This window comes from Lissotriton helveticus, chromosome 2_1 (genome assembly GCF_964261635.1).
Source record: "Lissotriton helveticus chromosome 2_1, aLisHel1.1, whole genome shotgun sequence".
In the NCBI taxonomy this organism is placed as follows: Eukaryota; Metazoa; Chordata; class Amphibia; order Caudata; family Salamandridae; genus Lissotriton; species Lissotriton helveticus.
Genome location: NC_136059.1, coordinates 799,696,312 through 799,715,736, shown reverse-complemented (window position 1 = coordinate 799,715,736; position 19,425 = coordinate 799,696,312). Strand labels below are relative to the sequence as shown.

Below are 19,425 nucleotides of genomic sequence, written 5' to 3'. Positions count from 1 at the left end.
GCGGCAGAGAGGGAGTGGGCAGAGAGGGAGTGTGTGTGTGCGTGTGTGTGTGTGCGTGTGTGTGCGTGTGTCTGTCTGTCTGTGTGTGTCTGGTGTGTGCCTGCCTGCCTGCCTTTGTGTGTGCGCGTCCACAGACCCTGGTCGGCTCGTGCACAGCTCTGTACTCCCTTGCGAGCTTACTCGGCGACAATAGTTCTCGTTGCCGAGACCTAAAAAGCAGCCAGGAGTGATAAAACTCCCTTAGAAGCACTTTTCTCATGACCCCGCTTTGACCTGACAATGCTTGGGAGAATCGAAACTAGTAACTTAAGCATGGTGGAAGAACAAAAACATCCTCCCACTTTGAGCCCATCTAAAGGGCAAGAGGACTACCTGCAATAAACCCGGTGCCACGTTTGTGAGCACTAAAAATATTGTCCCAATATCAGTTCTAAAGGACTCGTATTAAAGTAGAAGAGAAGTTTGGTAAGCAATTAAATCTGCAACACAAATTACACTGAAAACCACTTGCATGCGCTTGACAAGCAAGTTGGAAGAGTCAAAGATCCTCACAGGGCAGGGAGGGAAACAGGAAATAATCGTTAGGTATGAGGTTTTGATCGGGAGTGGTATATTTACTGACTCTACAATTCCTGTGTGTGATAGATGTCGTGACACATTCCCCCGACTGCATGTTACTTGTCAAAAATCAAAAACAGTTAAAGATACATTGTTTTATTTACCTGACTTACCAGCAGCAACGAAAACAATGGTTACTTAACCTAAATAAACACCACCAATAGATTAAATATGAAATAGAATGAGTGAAAAACAGACAGGCATCCTTTGTTTTCCGCGCAAGAGGATGAAATGGAAGAAGGTTCCTTTAATTAGGGATACACGGACGATGAAGCCACGCCCCCTGCTGACCGCCCGACGGTCGGCGTGTGACGACACCCCTGAGGCGTTTGGAGGTTGCTTGTGGACAGGAGAAGAAGAAGACGATTATCGGAGAGGAGAGAGACGAAGCACGGCAGTGGAGGGATATTCAGAGCCAGGAGGCCATCGTCCCCGCGAAGCGCCGCGCCACACTCCCGAGGGAGGAGTGTGGCTTAAGCAGGTACGGCAGCGGCTTGCAGGGTGAGTTGGGAGACGGGGAGACTCGCCTCCATAGTCGCGTGGTCGTCCTGCCTGTACCTTGTGTAAATTGTGTAAATAACCCTACCCTTACCCTTTCCCCCCGCATTTCCTCAACACCCTATCCTCACTTCGTTCCTCCTCACCCCCACTGTACAGACTGTTTTGGTCAAATAAGTACACGTGCAGTGGTGACTCCCTCACTACCCCGGTTCCCAACGGGCATCAGATTGTGGACTTGGGTCCTGACAGCCTCTTCTGTCTCTTCCTTTGCAGCACGGCCCTGGACGAGTGAAACCCAAGAGCAAGAGAAAAAGAAAGCAGAGGGAGATGAACAAGATCCCAAAGAACTGATCCACCCCTGCCAAGGGACCGCGCTACCACGGATCCGGCCAGGTTTCCCAGGGAAAGACTCACCACCCGATATAAAAAAACTCTCACCAAAATAAAACCTTATTTGCCTAGATCAAGTCTCCGGCCCCTTCTTGGTACCCCGCCACAATGCACTCCCCTAGACAGGTCGGGCTGCGGCTACTGCGCATCTTACAGATATTTGGGGAAACCTCGGGACTGTATATTAACCCACGCAAATCTACGATATGGGTGCTGGGGCGTCAGTGGAGGTTGGGGACGTGGGCTGCATCGGTTCAGCAGGCTGTGGGAGGATTGAAGTATTTGTATGTCGGATGTGCCAGCGGTGTCCTGGGAGCGCAACCTGGTTCCGGTGTGGGAACGTACCCGGGAAAATATTAAGGTCTGGTTCCGTATGCCCCTGTCGATATATGGTCAGTCGGCCATATTCAAAATGGTGGTTCTTCCCCGTCTCTTATACCATCTGCACATTCATCCATACCGGATCCCTCCCCCATGGTTCCGGCAAGTGAACGCAGCGCTGGGACAGTTTCTGTGGGAGCGAGGTAGGGTGAGGGTGGCACTGCGCCCATGCTTCCTTTCTACCGATACAGGGGGTCTGGCCACGTCAGATGTTCTTTCATACTATCAGACTTCGCACTTGTTGGTTTTCAATGAGTGGTGGTATGGGGATAGGGGGGGACCCGGCATATGCGGTCGAGCGGCAGCTCATGGGGCGCCACTCCCTCCACACCCTGCTGTATTCTGCACTGCTTCAGAGACCCCTGCCACCGGTTACGCGGCTGATATTCTCCGTCTGGAGGCAGGTGCTGCGTAGGATGGGGTGGTGGAATACCTTAACCCGTGAGACCCCTCTCTGGGGCAATGGACGCCTGCCTCAGAGGTGCTGCAGGGCTTCCGGGAGTGAGACACGATCGGTATCTCGGTTCTGGGAGATGTTATGAAGGATCTGACCCTCAAGTCTTTTCAGGACCTGCAGGAAGAATATGGTATGCCACAAGCCCAATTCTATTGTTATCTACAGCTTAGGCATGCCCTGGGCCCCAACTTGGTAGGCCTGGAATCACTCCCCGACTTCAACCTCATTGAGGCGAAGGTCTTCATGGGGGAACTTCCCGATCGCAAGATCTACCGCATATATCAAACGCTGGCATCCACTGCTCCTCTGACCTGCAGGGGCTTCGACGTGCATGGGAGGTGGACGTGGGCGACCGGAGGAAGAGGACTGGGTTGATGCCCTTGAGAGCCCGCTTGGGGCGGCAATAGCAACGCGCCTGCGGTTGGTACAGTTTAAGTATTTGCACAGGGTATACTTTACCAGGCAACGTCTGTGGAAAGCGGGCTTGATCGCATCACCTGAGTGTCTTCGTTGCCAGCGGGAGGAGGGTACACTTCTGCATACGGTCTGGGATTGCCTCTCCCTACACAGATTCTGGAGGGGAGTGTACACATGTTTGTCTGAGGTACTGGGCTGGGAGCTCCCTTACACTCCGTGTCTGGTCCTGCTGCACATCATGGAAAGAGTGGGGGCAATCGGTACAAGCGACACCTCCTGCTATTGGGTTTTATACTTGCGAAAAGAGACATCGCTAGGGCCTGGAAGGCACCTAGGGCTCCGTCCGTAGCCGCATGGAAAAACGGGCTGGACGTCTGTATGGGACTCGAACAACCTATCTTCCTGGCCAGGGGATGCCCGCGCAAACATTACAAGCTATGGCACAGGTGGGTGGATTATCGGGGGCTGGACTTGGACCCGCCACAGGATGTGGAGCCACGTCTGCCGGGCTGATGCGTATACTACTCTCATGCTTGTAAAGGGCTGGGGGGCCGGAGGGGCTGTGTTTTCATGGGCGTACAGTGGTACAGTGGGTGACAGTGTGTGACATGGACGCAATTTGGGGGGAGGGCAAGGGGGGTTGTTATAAGGGGGTTTTGTTTATTGCTTTTAATATACAAAAAAGTGGAAGTCAATTACATGTATATTTGATGTGTGCAGCTGCCCCTGGGGGTCAGGGCCCTGCAATTTATGTAACGCTTGACAATAAAATTAGTTTAAAAAAAAAAAGTGCCATAAAGTAGGGGAAATTGAAAGAAATATGAAATAACAGTGGACCAAAAGCAGTGCTTTCATGGTGTGCCCCTGTCGGTGTAGGCTGTGGAGCCCGAGGCACAGGATGGACTGCATGGTGAGCGCTTGAAATGCATGCTCACATAGGTATATTAGTGCGTCCGACAAATGCGTGCTAAAAGCGGAGAAGAAACAAAGGAGCCAAAACATTAAAAACATTCCCCAAAAGCGGATGAAAACAGTACTTGGGTCTAGGGACACTGATAAGAGCAAACAAATGAGGAACACAGGGAACAACAGGCAATGGTATGCTACAGCCAATAGAATCAGAGTAAAAGTAAGTGGCAAGCATAGGAACTACTGAACAGCAGGGAGGCGTGGTGTAATCCCCTTTTAAGATTTATATTGAATACAATAGATTTCACAAGCACCGCGCAAGCGCTGTTCAGGCAAATTGTAAAAAGGGAGCTTTGGGATTTGTCATTACCTTAAACGGCAAATGTTGACTCAGCAGTTTTAAACTGCTCTTCCAGTCTGCAATGGCAGATTGGGAGCCATGTTTTACATTGTCCAACTCAGGGTGGCACAACAAGTGCTGGGGGACATTCCAACTGGCAATATACATTAGGGACTTACAAGTAAGTCCCTAATGCCAGTCTGTGCCAATTGGGACAAGCCAATTAAACATACACCATTGCAAGGGCCGGAGAACATGCACTGAATCCTGTTTAGCAAGACTCAGGGCATTTCAGAGTCATTACAACAGTAACTGGTAGTCGAAATGTCAGGGTACACCTATAAAAAGCCTGTGTCCTTACACACTACATCCTTGTGATGCAGATACGTACTGCACCATTAAAGCATAAAGCATTACTATTTCTACATTGTGGCCGAACTTACTGACGTAAAGTTACCCTTGATGTATTCTAATGACATTGATTTGTTAATAAGAACAATGCTTGTTTCAGTGGATGATCTAGAAAATACATTTTATATTCACCTTTTTCCATAGTGCTGTTGTTGTAGAACCTTAGAGAGATAGATTGGACAGGTTATTGTTTCCTTTTTATTAGGTCTCGCACCTGCGACGCATCGCGAAGCGATGTCGCTGCGAGACCTATTGTGATCAGTTCTGCTTACAAGGAGCCAAGGGAGACAAGAGATGGGCACGCGCGAAAACGGATCAGGTCGCGCGTGCATTCACCATGTCCTGTCTCCCTGTAAGCAGACACACATGAGCACACAGACACACATGAGCACACAGACACACATGAGCACACAGACACACACACAGACACACACACAGACACACACAGACACACACACACACACAGACACACACACACACACACACACACACAGACACAGACACACACACAGACACACACACAGACACACACACACACACACACACAGACACACAGACACACACACACACAGACACACACACACACACACACCCCTACCTCTCTCCCTTATAAAACAAGATTTCAATGCGAAAATAATTGAAAAAGGGGACTAAGGATAGAAAAGGCTTCCGGTGGCCCTTCTAGCCAAACACATTAGGCCTGCTCTGCTGATAAAGAGCATTCATTACCCCCAGCCACATCTAAAATTCACCAGTCAGAGATTAGTCACAATGAAGGCATGGTCATTTCGGCATTCCCCAGGTCCTCTTGGAGTGAGACAGATTCCCCCCTCCCCACGTGGCCCCACACAATTATGTTTTATATGCATAATCCCGATTCCAACACGACGCAATGCAAGCCGTCACTGTGAAATACACGTGCCAAAATTCACTGCTGCAAAAACTAGCAGTTCTTGGATGCAGTTCAAGTGCATTAAGCATTCACAGCGAGGATAACTTGCTCTGTTCTTTTGGCGTTTGTATGGTTGGGTATTTTATTGTACGGTTCCCCATGACCATTCCTCCTTAATGAAGTTCACACAACTTTCGGGTACGATGACTAGCTGTTAACACACTACTAGGCTCGTACGGGGTCTGAATGTTGCACTGAAGTACCCACAGTTACAGTAATTGATATCCCAATGTGGATTACGGTGGGTGCCTGATGTATATTGTACGTTCTGACACATTTGCTGCCTAAATGCCCAGGCTTTTTGCGATTTCTGTAATGCTACGGCTGTGTTTTCCATACCGTTATAAATGCCAATAAAAAAGGTTTTAAAAAAATGTAATTCCAACAACGATTCTATTTAAATACTGACTGCACAGCTTGAATGTCTTCCGCCAAAATTAACAACCAACCTATTTCGGGAATGACAAAAAAACAAAGTAGAAAGAAAGAATTTAGAGAGTACATTGAGAAAACAAGCATTTGCAATGCAATAGGTCTTGGTTTTGCGAGAATTTAAGCTATTCGCATTGTAAATGAACACCAAAACATAAATAAAAGACGTTGTCATTAACAATGCCAATAGCTCAAACCTGTGTAAATGCGAGACCTATTGCATTGCAAATGCTTGTTATCGACATGTGAAATCTTACCCTAACTCAAAAAGTCCTTTAGTGCCACAGTTGTGTACTAGAGGGTGGGTTTAATCTGAAGGCCCTTTCAAAGCGTATCATCGTATAGGCATGTTTAATATTTTGACATGATAAGAAAAGTATTTTGTGTTGCATTGTTACTGTCTAAGTTTCAAGTTAAATACACAGACATAAAGTAGAAGACAACTATTTTGTTTAAACACATTTTGTGTAATATATTTTATTTTAACAACTTATTTTATTGTATATTGCCATGTTTATATTTTCTAGTTTACGTGCGTGCTAGTGCAAATAACTCTTTAATTTATTGAAAAGCCCAGTCTTTTATTATTGTACAGATGCTTCTTATTTTAAACCTTTAAATAAATGTCAAAATGCAAAAATATTGCAGCTAGCCTTTGCTTACAAAATGATGTCTTTATTTTTTCATTTTGGGTTTCTTGCAATGTAGTGGATGGCGTTACCAATGACAGTAGTGACAGTGAAATGGAGGACAGGACTACTGCAAATTTGGCCACATTGAAGCTGGATGAATGGCTGAATTTTAAATTAGATCCTGAGGCATGTATAATACTTTTACTTCTGCATTTAAATTTGTAGCATTTATCTTGTTACGTTAAAAAGGAAAACATTTTGGTTTTCATTTCTTTTGGGTAAATCTATTTTCTGTTCTTTAAAAATAAGTATACAAATGATTTGGGTTTATTGCTGCTATTTCTCCTTCAATAACAGATTTAAAAAGTTAGTTTTCTTCAGCTGTTTTATAAGTTGAACCCCATGGGGAAGCATCCGGCAAAAAAGATGCGATACCTGAGCTTTTGTGCTATAGCCCATTGTGTGGCAGGAAGTTTCTTAGGAGGATCCATGAAATGGGAATTTTCTTCTACCAGCTCTTTCCTTTGACTGCTGACCTATCAGGAAAAACAACACATAGAGTCACATTAAATGGCAATTAAATGCTGCCGGTTAAACACTCTGCAGAACTGCAACCTTTGCATGCTATATACATACCGGTCATGACTGCCAGCTTGCAAAGCATTTACTGCATCTCTGTACACAATAGGAGGTCTGGATGAAAATGGACCAAAAAGCCCAACATCCCCTTAAGGACTCTAAGCTGACTGTGAGGTGGGTAGAACCCTTTGAGCTTGTTTGCTTTTTATCCCTGCAAGCTAGAATTCCAATCTGATACAGACGACTAGCCTCAGATTCCGTACTTTAGAATAATCCTCAGCTGTCAGACTGGATCTGGAAGATTTCCAATCAGTACCTCTGCATGCGCCTGTAGGTTGCGTCGTTCTGCTCCTCCCTGCGTTTTTGCCGTCTTCTGCACCAGAAGTGATATATGATGTAACTAAATTGGCGCCACCTCAGTGTGCTTACGCCAGTTCTTTCCTTTCAAGGCCAGATAGCGCTACCCCATGTCACTTTTGACTGGCATTTTTTTTACTTTTTGTCAACCTTTTTTGAGAATTTTCTCCTGGTGTGAAGGTTTGTCACCCAAGAAACTGGCTGGTTTCAAACCATCTGGGCCTGTCACAGACATTAAATGTCGGTGAAAGGCCCTCATTTGATGTGTTTGTGGTTCTTGGAGTGGGACCACGACTCCAAGACCTGTGAGGACTGCCACGTCATGGATCCAGAGGCGCTAAGGGATCAGTTCCTCAAGCTCCTCTCCGCCTGACATTGATTAACTCCACAATAGTTGAGGCCCCATTTGCGCGGAAGGTCCCACGGCATTCGCGAAGCCCTTCCTGATGTTCGTCTTCGCATTCCAGGTCGTAGAGTAAGTCTCACAAGCATAAAATGTCAAAGAAGTTAAAGAGGTCTTTTACCCTCCCCGCGCCCGTATAAGTTTTCTGACGAGATGCAGGGGCGCCAGCATTCCAGGCCCCGTGAGACGGCGGAACCTGAACCGGGGTCGGCTTCGCGCTTCCCCCATTTTCCCAGAGCCGCTCCATGCATTCCCCATTTCCCCGGAGGTGGAGCGACCTTCACCCAGCTGAAAAAGTTTTATTAGGTCATGCATCTCAAATTTTGGTGGCCCGCCCTCTCTGGCATGCCTTTGGGACCTAGTGGATTAACACCACCTGGTTCGCCCTTGGCACCAGTGGGGCCCCACGGATCCCTTGCTGGATCTGGAGCGGAGGCGTCAGCGAGACAGAGACATTCTTCAATGCCTGCTCCAGTGCCAATGCCCTCTTCGGGTACAACGCCGCACCCATCATTATTCCTGACTCTGACACAGAGCTGGAACTACATCGTCCGATGCAGACTCTGGCGCTGACTTGTTCCATACTTCATGGAGCAGAGCGGGTGCTTTATTTATTTGCCAGGCCTGAAGAGGGAGATAAATGGGAGAGGTCTATGGACCCTTATAGTTACCAGCTCCCTGAGGAAGAACAGGACAACTGGTATGAGGAACTGCCAGAGGCAAATGGGTTAGTTACCTCACCCGGTACTGACCTGCTCCTATGGAGAAGGGTGCCTTTTTTGAGATGGTTGTGCTTAGGGTGGCTGAGATTTTGAAGCTTCGGCTGCCCACAGTGGCGGTCCAGTTGAATGTCTTGATAGAGGTACTTCAGCTGGGAGTCTCGCTTAATAACCCTTTCTCCCCTTCAATGATGCCCTACCTGGGTCCTGGTCCAAACCCTGCACAGGGGCTCCTGTGCATAGACGATTGCCCCCCTGCCATCATCCTGCACCTGGGAAACTCAGTTTCCTCACCTATCACCCCACCCCGGAAAGCATGCTGGACCAAGCCTCCACATCCAGGATTAACCCCAGTTCATTCCCTACCACCCAACCGGACAGGGAATCCAAGAGGCTGGACAACTTTGGCAAGGTACTGTACACTTTCGCCAGCCTAGCTCTACATTTAGTGAACACAGCGTGCCTCTTAGGCCGTTATTCCCATACAATATGGGCCTGGTTTGTTCAGATGCTGCCTGTGGTCTCTGAGGAGGCCTGAGATCTATCCTCACCCAGGTTATTGCTCATGGACGAGATGCAGCAAAGTTCACCATACGGTGTGGGCTCGACCTACTAGCTGGGCAGAGCGTTTTCTTCACCAGTGGCCTTACAGTACCACTCCTGTCTGAGAACAACTGTTTTATCAGGGGATGTCCAGACTTCCATGATGGACATGCCCTTTGATGGCTCTCGCCTCTTGGGCGAGAAGGAGTGTTCAGCACTGGAAAGCTTTTAAGGACAGCAGAGCTACGGCCAGGTGCCTCGGCTGGTCTTCAGTCACTCGCCAACCCCAATCCGCCTTCCTCCCCTTTTGGGGCCACAGAAGGGGTCTCCAGCCATGCCCATACCTTTCCCAGCCACAACGGCCAGCAGGCTTCCCAGCCCTTTTGTGGCAGAGGGTTCAGGTCCCACGGACAGCATGAGACAGGGGGCCACCACCCTCCCAGCAGACACTTCCTCCAAACCTCTTAAGTTTGCACTCTGACCATCAAGTGGGAGGCAGAATATGCCATCACCTGCCCCCCCAGGTGGTCAGTGACATCAGACCACTGGGTTCTCCAGATCGTCCGAAGGGGCACTCCCTCCCCTTTGCGACTACCCCAAAACCCATGCTACCCACTTACAATCGGCTGGAAGAGCGCCATCTCTCTTTGCTCTGTCAAGAAGTGCAGGCTCTCTTAGCCATGGGAGCCATAGAGAAGGTACCTGTATCAGAATTAGTTTGTGTGTGTTATTCCGGCTATTTTCTGGTGCCAATGAAGGACAGAGAACTACATCCTATCCTCGATCTGTGCCTTCTCAACCTCTTCTTGAAGAAAGAGAACTTCAGAATGCTCATGCTCTCCCAATTTCCGTCTGCTCGCGACCCGGGAGACTAGATTGTAGTGTTAGACTTGCAGGATGCATATTTCCACATCCCCGTCCTGCTTGTCCACAGATGTTACTTGTGGTTCACAGTAGGCCAAGAGCACTTTCAGTTTGCTGTGCTCCCTTTCGACCTTACCAGTAACCCTCTGGTGTTCACAAAAGTGATGGCGGAGGTTGTAGTTCATCTGCATAGGTTCCAATCTTCCACTACCTCCACGATTGGCTGTAGATGGCGGGCTCGCCACAGGCAGTTTTCTCCCACCTTAAAACTATGGCAAACTTCCTATCATCTGAGCCATTCTAGACACAGTGCTGTTTTGGGCCTTTCTTCCCAAGTGGTAAGACCAGGATATTCAGTCTATGATTCTGATGTTTTAGCCTCTATCCTGTATTTTGGTGAGACTGACTCTGCGGCTGGTGGGTCTTATGGCATCCTGCATCCAGCTGATCTCTCATGCCTGATGGCATGTTCAGGCTCTGCAGTGGGACCTGAAGGCCCAGTGAGGACAGCATTAGGAGACAAAATAAATGGGGCCAGTCGAGTAGTCATTAAAATCAGACAATAGCATGAATCTAAGAATAAACTGTAAATAATAATAATAATTACCAAAGAGAATAGAATTCAGCTCAATTAAAATAAATCATAAATCAGAAGTCAATCTGATAGTGTCACATCATAAAGATCAGGGAAGAGTGAGCCCACAACCCTCTGGAAGGGGCTTCTTTTATAATGCAAAATACAGTGGAAGCCATAATGTATACAATTGTACAATAGCCGCACGTTTTGAACTAATCAGGAACAATACAGTCTCCAAAATCATATTATTCAGCACTATAAAGTTGTGGGGATTCTGCTCATACACAGAACTGTGCACAGAGACCCAGGACCTTAGTGAATTGTGGTGTATTAAAAAACTCACCGCAGTACCCAGAACCCCTAACCGACTAGCATCAGTGTCTCATTAGCTCCCCTCTTATAGCGAAGTTACCAATGATTAGACAACTCAGAACATTCGACTTCGGGTACTCTCAGGAATGATGGGAATCAAGAACACTCTTTCGTTTTTATTCTCATACCAGTCCACAACATGAGTAAGTAGAGACACAGAAAAGTTTAAAATGTTTATTTTAACGACGTGCTCTAAGATGCAGTATTTTTGCTAACATAAGCAGGCATATGAATAAAAATAATATGATCAGCATTGTTACAATTCCATAAAACACAAAGGGAGAAATCATATTATAATGATAGTGGAATCAGGTCCTATAGTGCCTTGTTGAACCACCCTCCCCTGCTAGGTTTTATAATAATAATAATAGAAGGTCTCTTAGGCTTGAATGGGGAACCCCATACCTCCAATATCAGCGGAAGAGAATCACATAAGGATCAGCAAAGAGCTCTCTCTCTGGAAAAGGATTTTCTCCAAGTGCCCAAATCATGCATGCAGTGCAATAATAAAGGCGCTAAACTTTCAGGTAGCTGCAGCTGTGTTTGTGTTATGTCTAGAGCAGGGGTCGATCAACCGGAATAACAGCATACATTTTTACGGTGAATTTGGAGGCTTCTGCACACAGTGTACAGACTGAGGTCGCGATGTAAGTCTAGGGATGTTAAAAACAAGCCGTTCTCATGCTCGTAAAAATCCAGCAGTCTAACTTACAACAACAGTTACATGTAGTGTTGTGTGCAAAAGCTGCAAAGTGGCAAAATGGCGTTTAACTTCTAATAAGCTTATGCTAACATAGCAATGTGTGCAAGCAAGGCCCTGGCATTACTACAATACCGCAGATTCACATAATACATATCCCATCTCTGTGCCTTTCAGACACCACAATTGTAAATAAGAATGTCGCTACCTAATGTACAGAGACTGCTTCTTTTGACAAATCACATTAGTCCCAATTGATAAACTGTCACTATTAGTGAAACAGTATGCTACAGAACTCTAAAGAGAAAAAATATCAGCCTGCACATGGAAAAGTAACATTACGTCTCAAAACAGTGTTTACAAAGTTGCTTGTACATGAATACTTTGTGTGCAGGGTGAGACAGGGCCAAAAGATAATTTCATACTTAAAAGCTGGTGTCAGACAGCACCAACTATTTTGAGGCCAGCATTAGTTGATGTTGGCATTAGCTCAATTGCTTCAACATGTTTTATTTCTCCTAGATGTTCAATTTCTTTTATTGTGCTTAATGCTATTGTGCATGTAATTATAACATTTTGTATCACTTAACTATATGACTTTCTTATCTATCTCTGTTCTCTAGTTTTTATTGGATGGTTGGTAGACCTAGCCCTTTTGACAGGTTTATTCTCAAACTTTTTGCCTTTTGCCTCCTATTTTTCTGACCCTGATTTGGATTCTGGACACTTTTACCACTGCTGACCAGTGCTAAAGTACATATGTTCTCTGCTCTGTATAAATTGTGACAATTATTTGTTATCCATGATTGGCATATTTGATTTACTGGTAAGTCCCTAGTAAAGTGCATGGTGTGTGCCAGGGCCTGTAAATTAAATACTACTAGTGGGCTTGCCGCACTGTTTGTGTCACCCACATGAGTAGCCCTGTAAATGTATCTCAGTAGTGTTTGCGCGCGCAGTTGTAAACTGCCATGTTGTCCTGGCAAGTCCACTTGCCAGGCCCAAACCTTCCCTTTCCTTACATGTAATGCAACCCTAAGGTAGGCCCAAGGTACCCCCATGGGCAATGTCCAGTTTATGTGAGATGGTAGAACAAGTACTAGTGTGTGTGACATGTGCTGGTAGTGAAATACTGTGTATTTCATTTTTCTCTGTTGAATTGCTAGCTGTCCCATAGGCTTATCATTGGAGTTGCACTGTAAATATTGTACATGTGTAACTTGCAATAGCGACAATATAGGAAAATTAAGCTTAGACTCTCTGAACTCCTAATTTATTAATGCACCTTTTGGTGAAGGTGTTTTTTTAATTCAGTGTTTGAAAAAGCCACTTTTAGAAAGTGGGGATTTTCTTACTTTACTACCATTCTGTGTGCCTCTGGCTGTTTGTGCATTCTGCGCCTGGTATGCGAGTGACAGGAGCTGAAATGTGCATTCACTCCAGACAGTTACTGGGGGGGGGTTGAGGTGTGCCCTGTCTTGCCTGAGTGACTCATTACAAGCCTGAATAGACCTGGTCTGCATTTAGAGTAGTGGGAGGTGTTGTAATTACACATGAATAGGCTTTGTCTCCTTTTGCACAATGCTGTCTCTGCACCCTCTGGTCATGCTGCACCAGTGAGGGCAGAACTGGTTTGGGTTGGGTTCAGAGACCCTTGCCACAAAGAGAACAAAAACATGTTGGGGTATAAGTATTACACCTAAAACCCAAAGACTTTAGATTACTTCCAGGAACATGAGGACCCTGCCGAGCTGAAGAACTGTGAGGAGGAGTACTGCTCCTTTGCCGTGTGGGGTTGGCATGCAGTTGCTGTTTCTGTCTATGGTGGAGGAAAATGACTGACTCTTTTAGCCCTGTTGTGGTATCCTGCTTTGGAAGGAAATGTCCAAGGGCTTGTGTGTGCTTGCCTGCTGTTGTTGTCTTTGGCAGACTCAGGGACATCAAAGTCGTCCTGGTACCTTACGTATTTTAAATGTTCTCGGGTTTTACCTTATGGACTGTCCTGGTGTCTTTAGCTGCGCAAAAAGAAGCAAGCATGTGTAGAGTGCTTCGATTTTACAACTCTGCGCCTAGGGAGTGATGTATTCTGCCTCAGAAACATTCTCCAGTGAGGCGCATGGGGAACGCTTCTTGTTTCCGTCCCAGCGTGCAGGGAGCGATTCAATCCTTTATTAAGAAAACAAGTAGCTCTGGTGAGCGCCTGGACCTCCGTGGTCTGAGCCCAAGATGTGGGCTGCTATTTCCCCAAGGAACTAGGGAAGCGCAGGCTGCTCATTGCAGCACCGCACCTCGAGATTCTCCCCTTTGGCGTGGCCCCTTTCAGTGGAAAGTGAGAGCGGCTGTGCCAAGAGAGAGGGAGTGCCGCGGAAGCCAGTGCAGCCCCGTCCGATTTGCTGGAACGCAGAGGCTAAACTGGCACTGCCAGGCAACCAACGTGACCACAAAGGCTGGAGACGCTTTGGCGTCATCAACCACCCCTGCCGCAAAGGACTGAAGGGGCCGCGCATGACCAAGAGTAGCAGCGCCTTCCTCAGGAGCCCAGAAGGGAGGTGAGTGCCTCCGGGACCGGCACTCGCCATCCCTAGGACTGGAGAATGTGTCACTCTTGGCAGGCCATCAAGGAGGTGTTGTCTTTTATCCGGAACGGGTCAAGGAGGAGCACCGGCCCATTTACTTTTTGGAAGCCTATGGCTGCAACCTAGTCCGCTCAGCCCGCAGCGATTGGCGGGTTGGGGCTAAGCTTCCCGGCACTGCGACTGCACCGCGTGTTGGCAGGCAGCAGCTTGGAACTTGTTTCGAGGCTGGGGCCGAGGTTGGTCCGCCTGCAGCGGATTTCTACCAACTCCCTCAGGAGCGATTTGGGCCCCATTGAACTGAGAGGCCTTCTACCTAGACCATCTCCGGCAGGCTGGGCCTTGGTGCTAGTTTGACTTTCTGCCCGCAGCTCTAGTTTAAAGGCTGGCCCTGGTGCACAAACCCATGCCAGGCCTGGATGCATCAACGACAATGCCGAACTCTCCTTCTGAGGAGGTGGTCCAGATTGTCCTCTTCGACTTTGAACCGATGCCGGTCCAAATCCGACTGACGCTGCGCCTGAATCTGAACAAGTGCCAGCCCCTTCACTTGAATTTCAAGATGGCAGGCAACATTCATTGCATTCCATCTTCGGCACTCACTCTGACAACGACTATGATCATGGTGATGACTGCGCTCACACCTTTGCCAAGGACAATTGGTATGAGGACTTGCCGGAGGTTAATGGGTTAGCTACGTCTCCAGAGACAGGTCTTTTCTCTCTTCCCGGCCCAGGCACGGAGAAATCTGCCTCCTACCTATGGTTAAGCGTAGGGCATCTGAAATCCTTGACCGGCAGCTAACCACCATGGGGGTGAAAACAAACTTACTGACTAAGGTCCTACAACCGGGCCAAACTGCTTCTGAGTCTCTCCTCCCTTTCAATGAGGTTCTGACTGATATCCTCTTAGGGGCTTTGTCCAAGTCTTGTACTGGCCCTCCATTTAACAGAGAGATTGCCAGGCGCCATCATCCTGCTTCAGGCAGCTCGGCCTTTTGTCGCAGCGCCCTTCTCTGGAGAGTCTCTTGGTGAAGGCTTCCGCCAGCTTGACCAACCCCACTAATTTTTCTATGACTACCCCTGACAGGGAAACAAACCGAGTGAAGACATTTGGAAAACGTCTCCTCATCAGTCAGTTTTGCTCTGCGATCGATCAAGACCTATTGTTTGTTTGGAAGTTACACTCATACCTTTTGGGCCTCTCTAGCACAAGTCCTCCCTGGTGTACCGGAGGACCTTCGACCAGTCCTTTCGGATGTGATCCACGATGGTTGCAATGCAGCCAAATGTAAAATTATTTTGTATTTGACACCACCTACGCAGAGGGACAAATCCCACTAACCTGGGGCCAATCGATAATAGTACCACTCTTTAAAAAAGGATCCAAATCCGAGGCGAGCAACTACCGCCCTATCTCCTTGTTAGATGCTTCCATCAAGGTGATGAGCAGAGTTTTGCTAAGGAGATTGTAAACCTGGGCTGAAGAGCAGGATATTTTAACTAAGGTACAAAATGGTTTTAGGAAGGGCCTAGGTACCCTGGAGCAATGTGCCAACCTTGACCTCTTGATAAATAAATATACTGTCGCGAAGGAGGGGAATTTATTTCTCTGCTTCGCAGACTTAAGTAGCGCCTTCGACCTCGTGGACCATGCCATATTATGGAGGATCCTTTTGGACTTAGGCGCTCCAAAGGAAATAGTACACTTTCTAGGGAGGCTCTATGAAATGCTGTCTTGTAAAGTCCGATACGGCCCATCCGGAGAATGTACCCCTGTTTTTAAAGTTACTAGAGGCATACGCCAGGGTTGTGTATTAGCACCTCTTTTATTTTCATTGTTTATTAACCAAATAGATTCAACCCTAGGCCAAATCTCAGCAGATGCCCCGTGTATTGATGGTAAGGTGGTACCAATTCTATTATATGCGGATGACGCTGTTTTAATATCTCGTACAAAAATCGGACTACAGCGCCTCATAGATAACTTTGCTGAATTTATCAAGGGCAGGAAATTAAAAATTAATAAAAGCAAGACTGTTGCCATGTCATGTGGCAAGAAAACCAATTCAACAAGCTCTTTTTTATTGATAACGAGAAGCTGCTAACTGTAAAGAAATGTTGTTATCTCGGAATAACATTTTCAGATGATGGGAAATGGACACAAGAATTTAACAACATAGGCCTGAAGATGAATAGGAATACAAACCGTATCTTCAGCTTTTCCACCAAATTGGGGGGCCCCAGAAGAATTAAGGACCTGGTAACAATCTACAATGCTAGATGTGTTTCATCAGCATTATATGGGGCAGGAATCTGGGGTTATTGCGAGGGGAAAACCATGCAATGTGATGAAAATAAATTCCTAAAGAGAGTATTGTGTGTCCCCCAATCTGCATCAACTTTACTGGTGCATGAAGAAGTAGGTATAAATTATATTGCAGATCTTGCAGCTTTGCGTCCATTAACATTATGGCAATCCATTTGGGCACAACCAGAAACGTTGTTTACACAACAAATAATAAGAGACTGTCTAAAACTTGATTACTTTTCCCATATACCATGGTTGAAATATATTCATCATTGGTACCGTATTTTATTTAATAATGACATTCTGTTAAATCCAGATTTTGCCGCCTCTTTCTCTAAGAAGGAACTAAAGGAGAAATTTCTATCATACAAGAGAGAGAATAGAGTAAGGCAGTCCAGGACGCTACCAACGGTTGTTTTTTATCAAGAGCTTGATTTAAATAAAGGCTTCCAGTCCTACTTGTCTATGGTTACATATAATTCACATCGATTTGTTTTAACGCGTCTTAGATTGGGTACTGTACATCACTTGCTGGCATTTCCTGTTATGAGAACTGGCTCAAACTCCGTTTGCCCCTGCGATCAAATCTCACGACAAAGCTGCCGCCATTTTTTACTGTTTTGTAAATTTTACTATTTTTTAAGGCTTTTTTATCTTAAACCAATTTTTTTTTAATTTAACGCTCAATCCACAAAATTTGCAATTAAATTAATTATGCGCCTAGAAAATCCAGATATTTGTTTTTCTGTTGCTATGTATATAATGAAATGTATATACGCTAGGAAATCTATTACTGTTTAACTTGGTAACCAGTATATAGTCGAAACACATAAACTATACATTCACCCTGCTGGCATATTCTTCCCTTTTTAGAAGGGTTTTAATATTTTTAATATTTATATTTGTATATAGTCGTTTGTTTCTACTGTTGTTTTGGTAACATTTCTACTATATATAGACTAGACATCATATATCATACTAGACATCCCGCGTAAAGACCACATTTCTGGTCACCTGAAAAACCTCCACTGGCTCCCCGTCAATAAGAGGATAACATTCCGCCTCCTAACCCACGCACACAAAGCCCTTGGACCCGAATGCCTCAACACACGACTTTCCTTCTACACCCCCTCCCGCCAACTACGCTCCTCCCACCAAGCCCTCGCTGCTGTACCTCGCATCAACAAAACCACCATGGGTGGAAGATCCTTCTCTTACCTGGCAGCCAAAACTTGGAACTCACTTCCCACTCACCTTCGTCTCACTCAGAACCACCTAGCATTCAGAAAGCAACTTAAAACCTGGATATTCGACAAGTAATTCCCCACCCTCTCCAAGCGCCTTGAGACCCTCTGGGTATGTAGCGCGCTATATAAATTAATTGAATTGAATTGAATACTATGGTGTATTAAGGCCTTCTATCCTTGAATAATATGTAGCACTTTTGCACTTTATGGACATACTTTTTGCACAAGAAATGTAACCATTCTTTTAAGAGGACTTGACTTGTACATATGTGTAACACGAAAGAGAAAATGCATTGGCGATCCCGCGAATAATTTTTTAATATTTTTTTTGTCAGTCGTAATGTGTTGTTGTGACTAATTATTATCGTAATTTGCTGTTTTAATTTTTGTTTGTGCTTACATGGATTGTTATGACAACCCGAATAAAAGCTTTTGAATGAATGAATGACACCACCTACTATGTGCTATGCATGGCTGTCATTGACTGGGTTCCCAGGGGATGTCAAGTCCTCCCTGATGCTCATCTTGTTCGAAGGGACTCGCCTGTTTGGGGACAATGCTGACTCTGCGCTTAAAAGCTTTAATGAGAGTAGGGCTACCCCTCCCTCTCTTGATCTCTATGTCCAGCCTTTCCAGCTGCAACCATTCCAACAATTCTTTCTTGGCTTTGGCAGAGACATCCCTTACCACCAGCCAGTCCCGCCTCAGCAGATTGGCAAGAGAGGGGTTGAGGTGCCACTGTGTTAACGGTAAGCGTGCCACTCACTCACCCACCTCTCTCCATCCCCCCGCAGTCCACCTGCCAAACCTCCTTAGTGTGCCTTTGCAAGGTCACAACCACTCAGTAGGAAGCAGAAGCCACTGATTCTACCTTGGTTGGCAAGCGATCACGTGAGACTGGTGGGTCCTGCAGATTGTCCGCAGAGGTTATACCTTACCCTCCCTTTCGTCCCCGCTGCACCTTCCGCCATACATCCAGTGACTGACGGATGATCAACTCTCCATTTTGCATCAGGAGGTGCAAGCCCTCTTTGCCAAGGGGGCTGTCAAGAGACTGCCAATTCCATAAGTGGCGCGTAATTCACTTTTGAGCTGGGACATCGACCAGGGAGAAGTGGAGATCAGAGGCCTCTGGTCTCTGGCTAAGTCTCGGCTCCATATAAACCTTCCTTAGCTGGGGATATCCGTTTGGAATTGAAAGCCGTTCTGCCATCCATCACAGGGCAGGTTGGGGTCATATATCCTGTGCCAGTAGGCCGTTCGCCTTAGGAAACTGTTGGAACCCCAAGAAATCTTCCTGTGGTGAACTACCTGGTAGCCTCATTGAAAGTCAGGATTGAAGATCTCTGCCCATGGCGCCAAGTGGATCAATTGATTTTCCTCATGATCTTGAGCTAGAGCAGTGTTGTAAACTGAGTTGTGAATTCAGTTAATCTCAGAGTGAGAAGACTTAATCTGCATATTAGCTTTGGGGTCAGGTCTAGTGATGGAGAGCTAGTTAGGATGTTGGTAGCTGTGAGGGACGAGGTATGATAGTCCATGCTCTCAGTAAAATTCAAATTAGGTATGCTCTGTAGCAGATGGGCTTCACAAAGAGGTCTACCCGTGCAGATGCATGGGATGTGATGAGCATAGAAAATGAGAGTGGAAGTGCATTTCTAAGTGTGGAAATGAGGTGTGAGGGAAGGCTTGAGGATGTGGTGCTGTTGGGGTGCGGCTCCTCTGGGGCACCTCCTTCTGG

General features: G+C 46.4%; 1 protein-coding gene across 5 annotated transcripts in view; it reads left to right on the top strand.

Moving 5' to 3' along the window:
• YTHDC2 (YTH N6-methyladenosine RNA binding protein C2) overlaps positions 1-19,425 on the top strand; it is a 1,035,502-nt gene that overhangs the window by 712,361 nt on the left and 303,716 nt on the right. For all 5 annotated transcript variants that reach the window (XM_078675531.1, XM_078675532.1, XM_078675530.1 and 2 more), the window contains one exon: positions 6,517-6,626. In XM_078675531.1, the coding sequence (XP_078531657.1) occupies positions 6,517-6,626 (110 nt within the window). The remainder of the gene's footprint in view (positions 1-6,516; positions 6,627-19,425) is intronic.